Source organism: Triturus cristatus, chromosome 1_2 (assembly GCF_964204655.1).
Source record: "Triturus cristatus chromosome 1_2, aTriCri1.1, whole genome shotgun sequence".
Lineage (NCBI taxonomy): Eukaryota > Metazoa > Chordata > Amphibia > Caudata > Salamandridae > Triturus > Triturus cristatus.
Window position 1 is genome coordinate 728,675,108 of NC_140580.1, and position 12,156 is coordinate 728,687,263.

Below are 12,156 nucleotides of genomic sequence, written 5' to 3' on the forward strand. Positions count from 1 at the left end.
TTCTTGCGTAGAATAACTGTTATTGAGTGAGATTTATTCCTATAGCTCTTCCACCCCTAGGTTCTTATAAACCACTAATCAATTTTGAAAACAGGCTAAAAGCTAGAGGTTTTTTTTTTTACATTGAATAGTCATTCCTACTGCGAAAGTGTGTGCATCCGCTATGTGTGCCTGGCGTGTCTTTCAGTCAGAGTGTATATAGTCAGGAGTATGCTTCGGGAATCAGATCTGTTTGAAGTGAGTGCAGTCAGAAACATGTAGTTAAGAGTGGTACGACTGCATGGCATGCACTGTGAGCATGTGCATAGCACAGAGTATGTGGCTTTTGGAAGTGTGTGTATTGATAGAGATGATAGAGATTTATATAGTGTGCCAGTCGTTGGTATTGGTATCGTGAAATGGATCTAGCCATCGTGTGTGATGCAATAACATACCATGTTTGTATTCAATGTCATGAAGTGCGTGCATCAGACAAGTGCGTCAGGTATGCTTATCAACTTTAGCCTGAGTGTCTGGTTTGTGTCTTAAGTAGAGTATGTGTACCAGGAGCATGTATGATATATGTTAACTATGTGCCTTAAGTATTGGCTGTGTTATGAATTAACGTCCAAGTTCATTTAACATGTGATCAAGAACATGTGAAGAAAAAAGATAAGAGACACAAAGTGTCTAGACACAGTGGTGATATTTGCCCCTCATTCCATTTAATTAAATATCCTACCTCTATTTTCCTTGAAAGTCTTCCAAAGATTTCACATACATTTGGACAGTCCTCCCACATTTTCAAGAAAGAAAAAAAAAAACTGACACTCAATTCCCACATCATACCCATATAATATATAGAATTCGGCAATCCCTGCATTAAAAAACGGTCTCTCATTTCTTTATAATCAGTGACTTGTGACACACCCAGTCGCCTATATGAGGAAATGACATCAGAACTCAACTGTAATAACTTATTATACTTGAGTGCTGAGGTCATACTGCCAGCTGCCGAGGCAATAGGCAAGTTCGGTCACAGAGCATAATTAAAGCACGTTTAATTCATGAAAAATAAACGCTGCTTTTCTTTCTTGTGCTCCACATTAACAGGCAGAAATGATATATTTATGGCAACACGATTATTCTTGGGACTCCTTAGGTAATTATAGAGAAGTCAGACTCTTTCCGCATGCTTCTACACAATCCAAGCGACTGCGCCTTTTTTTTTTTTTAACAAAAGAAATCTGACTTGCAGTAAACCACTTCTAATATCTTTGTGCAACAAATATCTAACAGCTTTTTGACACATTTAATTTTGCACTGGACATTCTATTTGTATTCTCCATGTTTGCAAACATGCTCTCTTTAATATGAAAGAGCTACGCATCAAGGATTTAAGTGGTTTGTGGGAAAGGTAAAGGTGTGACCACTTTATTATAGGGAATAATATATCCCCTGCTGTACATTATAAGGATATTGCAAATCACCTCTGTAACAGAACCTCGTTCCTCCATATGGTCATGGAAACTAATCAGTGACTTGCAATATCCTTATAATGTACAACAGGGGGTAATTGAATCCATATCTAAAAAAGTTGCGTAGTTTGCTCAGGCTAATACCTAGAATGACTGGCTTCACACCAACGTAGAAGACATATTACAAAAGGATTTCATTAGAGAGCATCAACAGTTCCTTTGTACTCCATCACAATAAGACCACTGAGAGTGATGTTGGTGATCGATAAATTATGAATGTTATACATGGCAATCCCAACCTATTCTTACAAATGCATAAAGATTTAGATTGACAAACCATGGTGTCGATACATTTTGTAAAAACGGTTTAACTTTTTTAAACTATCAGACAACCCTCCTAATTTGTCCGAGTAGTGGTTCCACCTGGCAATAATGCGCCCTATCCAAGGTGGCCATTTCTATTGTGCACACATGTTGACAAGATGTGTCAAGATCATGCCTTTGGAGTCTAGACATGGACAGAGTCTACACTAGACCCCCATTCCCCACGATCGTGATGATTTCTCGAAAAGAACTGCTATGCCAAATCATGATATCTGATCTGTAGAGGACCTCAAATGTATTTGTTTTAATCTGATTCTAATCACTTTGCTTTAGGAGTGACATTTCTCCTAGCTTCAGTACCTGACACACTTTGATAGGTAACTCTATACCCAAGTAAAGATAGTCCTGTTAAACTTTGTCAATAAAGCATGTTTTTGCATGGCTACTAAAGATTAAGGGATACTACTTACTTCACATTAATTAAAGTTTAGGATACTATTAACAGCTATTGGCAAAAGACTAATATACACAGTTTTATAGTGATCAACTGCACAAAATGTATTTTACTACTGCCTTCATGATTGACACTTTACTGCATGATATACTGCATTCATTTGAGCTTAGGTTTTAAGATTGACACAATATATTATAGTTCAATTAGTATGTAATTCACCTGGCTCATACCAGACTTCAAGACTTAATTTCCAACTTTTATTTGTACAATCTATTTAGGGCCCTGTTGTATGCCTGGGATTCACATGTATTTGACTTGCAGTGCTACTGATTCACTGTACACCTTATAGCTACTTAAAATTTTAACCTGCACGTGGTAACTGGGTTTTGTTAGCTTTTTTCACTCCTCTATCTTTTACTCACTACAACAACTCTGACAAAGCTTACAGTGCTGTATAGTAAGCAAACTATGGCCACCCTTACTCTACAACCATATTTGTGTCATAAACGTTTTATCTTCTTTGTACTACACTTCGTTGGGACGTGCACTCACACCAAAGTTTTGGTTGTATAAATAAATGTGTGCTGAAGCTTGTATTTCGAAAAGTTCAAGTCAAACTTTTGCAGGGCGCCGAAAATGCAATTCATTTGGTAGATCAAACAATTAGTAGCAGCTTATATGGATATGATGATTATGAGCCACATCTAAATACAATACCCAAGAGCACACAGAGGAACAAAAGGTCACAGAGATACAAATAAACCAACTTGCATCAGCAGACAGGAACTTGGTCAGACAAATCAGAGAACATGTACTTCTGTGAACAAGGTACTGTTCGTATTATTTTAGTTCCATGGTATACTGCAACCGGAAACAGGTTACTGGTGCCTGAATGTAAGAAAAGGGGGACTAAGAGAAAGGGTAGTTATTTGCCCTGATAACAATGACACGTTGAAGCTGATGACTTTGTTTAACCTGTAAGGGGCTTGGATAAAGGAAAATAGCACATCTTCTCTAATGAGAGGGGGTAGAAACCCTTGGACAGAATCAATGGAATTGTAATCAGGAATATAAATCCACAAGAAACCACTAAATTGGAGTAAAGAGGTGAAATAACGAAGACGTCAGTGAAACATGTACAAGAATGGTAAACAGAACCACCAATCATACTAATGTGCAAGCCTTTTGAGAAAAGCAAACAAACTAATGACGTAGCATGATTTCTGGGAAGCATTTGAATAAAAAAAAAAAATAACCAACCCCTGACAAACTGTTTATGTAAATATTAGAAAGTTGTCCCAATTCAACTATGTGTAATCTGCTTCTGAAATAATAGTATGTTTAGAACCTACAACACAAGTAGGCTTCTTTCACAGAGACTCCATAAGGAACAGAACATATTGCTCTGTTAATTTTTAAACTCTGAATTTGGGGGAGCATCACAACAAATCTTCCTAGGAACTGAATCATTTTCTGCCTTGCTTGTTAAACTGCGCAAGAGTGGACCTCAAAAAAACGAAAGATTACTAATCTTACATGGACTCAAAATCAAACTATACTAGCTAGAATCTTTATTACAACACATTCCACTCACAACGAGTATCCACCTACTGAGGTACCAAAGGGCCAGCTCCTCCACCTTTGGCTATCATATGCCATTTACTGAATCACGATTCCTGCAGTTCCAAAAGAGTAACAAATGGTAATCTCTATCTTTAGCTCCAACAATCGAAAACGTAATTGACCTAACAAACAACACTAAGATGGTGGCAAACCTTGTTCATTGAGATGCTTAGCCATGATAAAAGTGAGGTTTTATAATAAACAAAACACTTTGCACATATAATGCAATATACATTTGCAAAGCTTTATACACCTTGAACTATTTTTATAGTTTTTTAATTAAAAAGGAGGCTTGCCTGACACATCAGCCTTGTGCCTTTGTTCACAAGAAAGTGTTGGGGTCACATGCAGATGTTTAAATTTGAGGCGGACTGTATTTTAATGATAGCTATTTCAGGTAATGTAACATATTGGACTGCCAGAATTGCTCCCACAAGAGACACACATGTCTACTGACCTAGTACTGCAATGCAATAGTGAAGCCCTCTGGGCCTTAATCTGATTCACAAAGATAAAAATAAAAATCACAAACAACTCACTGAATACAACAAACCCAACTAATCAAGAATAGGATCATAAACAGTACCTGTATAACACATAGTAACAAGCTAAATCACATAATCCGATCTGAAAGGCAACGGGATATCAAGCTGGAAAGTCACCAGAACGCAAGTGGTAATGAAAGTACATACCAAACCTAGAAGGAACTGTATACAAATGCGGATACCACAAGTTAAGAAATAAACCCAAACTGTTTTTACCTGTAAACCACGGTGTTGCTTAGCTACAAAAAGTTGTTGGAAAATATTCAAATTTCCCTTTTAAAGGGTTTGCCGGAAAAAACACTATCATAAAGGTATCAATCTGTAACACGTGAAAGCAATGCATGCAGGAACAAGTGGAAGGAGTCATAAGAAACACGTCGGTCAAAGCTCATTACATGCATAGAGTCAAACAGAACATACAAAAGGTGGAGGGGCGTTTAACAGCCCAATACAAGCGAACAGTGAGCTAGTCAACAATTTCACTATATAACTGTTTTTGCAATTCGATTTGACTCCCAATTGAAATTCCATAAAAAAGTCAAGCGAAATTTTCAGATTCTTCGGTATTTATCTGCTTGCCCATAATGCCTTAGCAATAACGTAAAACGTTTTGGGACTCTACTTTCAGCATGACTGATTTCCAAGTCTGTTAAATTCAGAATATGTCCCTAAACACATTTATGATGCGCCAGGCTCTTGAACATCTGCGTTTTCTTCCTCAGAAACAATTTCAGTCTCCATTTCTGTTTTCTTCCTTAGCCTTTCTGCATTTGTGATGGTCATGGGATGAAGAGGAAACAATCCAGCAAGGCCTGAAAGCAAGAAAGTATTTTGGTTACTAATTACAGAATTAATGATGGGATGATTTGTTAGCACCCACAAAGATTAGAGCTATCAAAGGAACATTTTGAAATTATGTTTTCCTCATGCAAGGCGGAACATATAATTTCACACAGCAAGTTTATTTTAAGGCGTTAGAGGAACGTGGAATTCGCTGCAATGAACTTTGGACAAAGTACAAGCTTTACACATCGCCAGCGGTTTTAAATTTTTTAGTGTTGCATTTGAAAAACTGTCATGTTAATGTTCAATGATTTATTTTTTGTTAATATGAATGCATCATGGGAGGTGTAGTGTTTCAGGAAAGCTTAGGAGTTTAAGTGACCCAGGTGTGAAGATTAGGGGAGGGCTGCTTGAGAGGAGGGGTTAAAGTGCAGTTTAAATACAGCAGATCATAAAGGGAATGGGGAGACGTCTTTTGGGATGGAGCGTGGAGGACAACTGTTTGCTAGCAGGTACGAGAAGAGGACGTGAACGTTTAAGGAAGTCGGTATTGGAAGGAGGGGTGGAAGGAAGTAGGTTCAGGGCTTGTGAGCAGGGTTGGGAAGTATGATGTGGAATAGGAGAAGTAATGACTAGATTGGTTTACAAGACGGGGAAAGAAGGGAGGATGAGATGGAAGCTTCAAGCAGTGGGGGTGAAAGTATGGTTATTAGTCTCTGAGGGTCCGGAAGTTATATTTGTTATCGCTTAAGCGAAGAGCTTGAGTTTGGCTGAAACACTAGGGGGAGGTTCCGTTTAGTGAGAAAAGAATGCATTTATTATTTTTAATGAATTGTCGAGATTAAGAAGAGTGGTGCAATTTGAAACATTAGATTTGTTTACATGTATTGGCGGATGGAATATTAAAGCATGTTCAATTGTCATTTTCAGTTTTCCCTGACGAAGGGCCCTAGAGGCCCGAAATGCATTGGATGTTAATAAACTGCTACTGATTAATCTGGCTCTAGTCGTGTTCTTGAAGAGAGGCTCGGATGGCCCGGCAGGAGCATTAGAAATATGGAAAATGGCAGTTCCTTGCATGCGGAATAGAATTATTTCAAGCGAAAATGTGGATTATGAATCAAGTGCAAAACGTGTTAAAAAAAACGTTTGGAGTCACAAATATGGTGAAAAAATTGCAAAGAGGCTGTGCCAATGGCTAGGGGCGGAAAGTTGTCCTAAAGTGTTGATGATTTGTTAGCGTGCCATTTTTTTGTATTAGGCTATGGTAAATGGGAGCCTTAATGTAACAAAAGATGACCAGTGTCCACCAACAAGTCTATATCAAACTTATACGTTCTGTAGCTGTAACACTCAGTCTGCTTGACTTTAGAACAGGTTCGGGTCTTACTCAGCAAATAATTCATCTTTTGAAAGAAAGGCTGGGTGCATAAGCAAACTTGTGCTCCACTTTCTTAGGAGCTTGCCAGTATCAGAATGCTTTTTCTACGCCTACAACGGATATTCGCAGAGAGGCTGTCGGTATAATGGAGAAAAATAGCAAGGGTGGCAAGTGCACGAGTCACATTGATGTGCAAATTTTAGGTAGCTTACCAGCACATGTAGTTCTTCTGCACCAATATTTCTTTTATAAATGCAAATAAAGTAATTATTGAAGATTCCATGATCCCAGATTGGGAATCCTCAGCATAATACAGAGAAAATTATATTTCAGATTGCATACCATACATTGAGGCGATTTTTCGAGAGTGGACATCATTTCTAGATTTTTGCCTCTTTAAGGAACCCAATCTGAAAATAGGTGGATAACCAATGCAAGGTTTAGCATTACAGCAAGATTTCGATTAGTCAAGGAGGTTTAGAGATGACAACAGGCACCCAAACCGCGTCATACGAGGTAGCACGGAGCACTGCATTAACTCTTCTAGTAGGGGAGTACAAAAACAACTGGCAAAATAAACACAATTCTCTTTCCGTTACATATAAACTGCATGAGGCAAATATCCTAAAGGGAGAGAAACCAAGTAGGACTTGAAGTGGGACCAAAACACAAATGTCAAACCTGCAATGTACTAATTGTTCCTGGGAAAATCTTAGTGCTTTGTGCTGGAGATGGTTACACAGGGCAAGAGAGGAATCTGCCCATTAACGAGGACTTCTATTCCCACATCACCATCTCCAGTCAGCTGCTGGCAAACACCAAACTAATTCATGTGAAAAATCATTGAAAACAAGTTACATTTAATTCAGTCCTGCAATTGTTCGCTGGACAAAGCAATAAAACATCGCACAATCAAACAGCACTGAGCTAGTATGTAAATAAGAAGAGTACTGAACCTGCCACTACTTCTACTCACCACTGATGACAACAGCTTCTCTGGCTCAGGCTGCATAACAATCAACACTGGCACTATTCACTTCTTGAAATTCTCTAGTCACACCTGCTGAGGTACCTGGCTCCCCACTATGGGCTCCCTCGGCATCAGTAGAAGATTCCATCAAAACATACAGAGAGCCCCTAAGCCACATAGACTCATTCCTCAATCAAACCACGGAAAGATATTTATGCCAAAAACCTAACACAAATCACACATTACCTTCCCAGAACAGAAATCTGAAATATTATTTAATAACACATCGGTTCACGCCTGTGAGATGGAAGTCCTCGTAACCACACACAATTATACTTTTCATTATCGAAACCTAGTTCACCCACTTACTACCAAATGACAACCCTCAACTTCACAACATCCCTCACAATAACAGTGAAGGCCAAAATGAAAAAACAAAAACAAACGATGTAGTTTGAACGATGAGAAAGTTGCTGACTTTGCCCCATTCAAACTCATACCAATAGCTATCAAACATACCAAAACCAATCCATCTTCTTCCAATACAACAACCGCTCCAGGACACAATACAATCTTTCTTGCTGACATCAATGACCTAATGGACTTCGTGAGGACCATGCACAGCCTCTATCTTCAAGATGTCACAATTTGAAGTTCTCTCTCTATGTAATGTGGCAGACGTCACAAGAGGAATACATATTATTACAAACAAAAAAACGAAATAGGGTTATTATTGGTACTCACCAAAAAGCTTTTCAACTGGTTTAGTGGTGTGCGCTCCATTCCCAATCCAATATTTGATTTTCTCAATATTCAAACTGACTAGTTTTTCATTGTGCTGGTTAGGTAGGGGATCGTAGCACCCCAACTGCTCCAAATACTTGCTGTCCCGAGCACGCTTGTTGAATGCAGCCACAATGAGATAGAAAGGTCTGTTGGTGCAGCCACGCAGTGCCAACCGAATAACAACATGCCCCTTGTGGTAATATTTCAAGAGGTTAGGTGCTAAACAGAAAAGAAAGCGTGTGTAAATTATTACTTTTTATTTTTTTTACACAACGCGTGTAAATAGAAAAATAACTATTTTCTAGTATTGTAAAACGCAAAACAAGCTGTGTCCATGCAGTCTATTTACATAGCAAAATGATAATTATTACACAGTACTTTTCAATAATTCAATGTATGGTTATTTATTATAGATTTCAAGTTTAACATAAGGAAAAGTAGAACCGAAAGTGTCAAAAGTAAATCATACAAAGCATTGTGCTGAACTATCAGGCACATGCATCAAAAAAAGCTTATGCGAGTCCTTATTTGCGATTATTAAGGAATCGGAATTAAGGACTCTCAAAAGCCTATGCATATAGGAATCGCTATTAAAATAGCGATTCCTAAACATTACTTAATTACGACTCGCAAATTGCGAGTCGCAATTAAGGAATGACCTCCCATTCATTCCAATGCGCCTATAGGCCCATAGGAATGAAATGGAAATTGCATGCGCAATTTGCGAGTACCAAGAGGTACTCGCAAATTGCGCATGCAATTTCAAGGGTGCAAAGGTGTCAGAATGACACCCTGTTGCACCCCTGAAATTGTAATGTGCACCCATGTTGCGCACACACATGCCCCAAGGGCATGTGTGTGTGTGACCTGAAACCTTTTCAAGGTTTTTGCTAAATACAGACCAGAGTAATCTCTCTGTATTTTGCAGTCCCCTAATAGCGAATTCGCTATTTCTAAGTGCTTCTAACATTGCATTTAAGGAAATGCAAATTGCGATTCCTTAAATGCAATCGCAAATTAAGAAATCGCAGCATTGCCAGTGCCTAACACTTTAATGTATCGCAAAAGGCCTTTTTCCAAATCGCACCGTTTGTGCTCGCAAAAACCTTTGATGCATGTGCCCCTAAATCAAGTAATTGTATGGGATGTGATACCAATGATGTCAAAAACAACTTTACAACGTTCACAAGAAAAGTTACATATTGCTAATTAACGATACAAAAGAAGACCAGCTAATAAAAATACGAAAACATCACTGCTTTAATGAAACTGCCCAGTTTCCGTAACTTTAGTTTGTCTAGTTAATGCCTTTTGGTGCCCTTCATAGAGCTTTAAAGTGGATCTTCATTTCAGAATGAAGGCGATTCGTGAAACACCGAGATCTCGTTTGAATGGGAACTCGTCTAAAAACTAAACTATACGCATGAAGACGAGCTTTATGTCCCAGTCTAAGCATCTTACTTTAGACAGTAAGCCTTCATTCACCAAGATGCTGTGCTGCTTCCCAAATAGGTCATCGCGGCTTTGCACTGTTAAATCATGGTCAATGTCACTCGTATCAAGAGTAAGAATACAGTTACTTACCTGTAATAATAGACTTGGTGCATGAAATAGTACACAGTGCTATGCTGAACCTACCTATACCCGTCATTAACTGATTGGGCTGGAAATTCCAACAGTATGTTTCTTGGTTATCATTTTCAAACCTTTGTTATCAAAGTTGACATCAGGGGGATGAAGTGTGCTAGAATAGTTCAGCGCCATTTTCAGCATGCCATCATTATGCATTTGCGCGTTATATCAGTTAATAGTGGTTCACCTTTCACAGTGTTAAATTAAATCTGTCTCATATGAGTTCGGCACAAATCTCATTTCACTTACAACAGTAATTTTCATGGAAACATAGCAGCTAATTAGGCCTGGGCCAAAATTCCGTTCCGTTCGCGGAAATTGCGATAATTTGGCATTTTCGCGTTCCGCGGAAAGCGCGAAAATGTCAAAATTTCCGCATTCCGCAGCTTAGCGATAATTTGTTTCTTGCTCGCGCTGTAAAATAATACATTCTCGCGTGCGCGCGATCGCCTTACCTGAATCCCCGCGTTCGCCGACAAGTTTTCCCGATCCGGTCGCGTTCTCCAAGAGATGTTGGATTGTTGGTAGCCATTTGCGCTGTCTCGTGACAGTTCGCGCCCGCAGTAACGCCATGCGTCGCGCGATCACGTCTTTCTTCTCGCGATCATGCACCGCGAGACAAGTGAAAACAAGATGGCCGCGCCCGCGAGCAACCGCATGGGTAAGTTGGCGAGCCGCGACCATGCAGAAAATACCGCGAACGGGGGGAAAAAAACTTCTGCATCTTCGCGATATTTCCGCGTGTTTGCAGAGATTAACATTTTCGCGACAATTTGCGAAAGTGAATTTCGCAAATTCGGCCCACCCCTACAGCTAATGCGAGATTAACACAAAGAGAAAATGTCTAATCGTAACAGTGGTCAAAGTAGCTAACGCGTTTCATCCTACACAGACTTCTTCAGGGCTCAAATGTTAATACAACCATCCCTAGGTCATGAAAGACTTTTACTGTACAGGTTGTCCAAATTGTTATCCTTCCGTTCCGTAAAAAAAAGATCGAGTTCATGTGCTCCGTATATGAAATAGCGTGCTTGGCGTCTGCTTGTAATAGAGCTTCTCTAATTCAACAACCTGCACAATACAAGTATGTTTCCATGGAAATTACTGTTGCAAGTGAAATTAGATTTGTGCCGAATTCATATGAGACAGATTTATTTTGACTAACATTGTGATTGCTGAACCACTATTAACTAATACAAATTCTGTAGGTTGTTTTCAATTTGAAGTAGAGAGGGGCTGTACTTCGGGTTCGGTGCACCATAAGAGAACTCCTTAACTCTGCCCAATACATTTTGAAAAGTGCGGTACCTTATTGTCTGAACCCCTCGGTATATTAATGTGTGTGTTAGATGTATGCCCTAATGATTTATGTTCTGGTAGTAGGCTGGGTGGATTGCATGAGAATCAATAGCATCTTAAGTTAATAAACTCTGCTTACCCCATCATAACCAGTTTATTTGCAGCACATAATGATTCACATGCTGATTCACATGCTGATTCACATGCTGTGCCTAGAATAGCAAGTGGTAACTTGAGTGGGAGGAGTTCGAGAACGAAGCAATTTTGAACAGTTCTAGTGTGTTTAGGACTCCATGTCTGTGTACATCACACTAGATATAATGTTTGACATCAAGATAGACACGAATCCCTCTGCTCTTTTCTTTCTTGGTTCAAGAATTAATTGCTTAACTGATAAGGAATCGCATGTCTGTGAGGACTGTACAGTCCTATTTGAAATGCTAGTCACTGAAATGAGCAAAGCCCTAGGTGATAAATAGCCGTTTTATCATTCTTAAAAACATAAATCATTAAATCACACATGATGCTCTCCCCACATCCAGGATATGGAGGTTATCTTTGCACTATTCCCAGGGTTTACAAGAAGACAGGCCAAGTCAGTGACCACATTAGCATTGAAAGTGTGATCTGCCCTATGTAACCCAAACGTGTACAAAGAACAGTTCTGCAAATGGGTCTTCTTTGAGCACAATTAACAGCAACACAAAATGTGGTTTAAAATAGAATACGCTTAAACTTCAGTCTCGTACATAGATTTGAATCCTCCTCCAACGAGTCCCGCATTCGGGTTGCATATCGGCACCAGCGATCTTACTGGGGGAAAAGTAGGATTTTGATTCCATACAGACTCTTACTATTGACACCTTGAACAAGGATCAGCTTGTTGTGTCCTCTTGTAACCT

The 12,156-nt window shown here is 39.2% G+C and overlaps 1 protein-coding gene across 7 annotated transcripts in view; it reads right to left on the reverse strand.

Annotated features, from left to right (window-relative positions):
* Nucleotides 1–682: 682 nt before the first annotated feature.
* MRPS16 (mitochondrial ribosomal protein S16) overlaps nt 683–12,156 on the reverse strand; it is a 45,689-nt gene continuing 34,215 nt past the window's right edge. For all 7 annotated transcript variants that reach the window (XM_085608641.1, XM_085608638.1, XM_085608635.1 and 4 more), the window contains exons 3-4: nt 8,282–8,542; nt 683–5,215 (exon numbers count right to left, since the gene is read on the reverse strand). In XM_085608641.1, the coding sequence (XP_085464767.1) occupies nt 5,082–5,215; nt 8,282–8,542 (395 nt within the window). In that variant the 3' untranslated portion in view covers nt 683–5,081. The remainder of the gene's footprint in view (nt 5,216–8,281; nt 8,543–12,156) is intronic.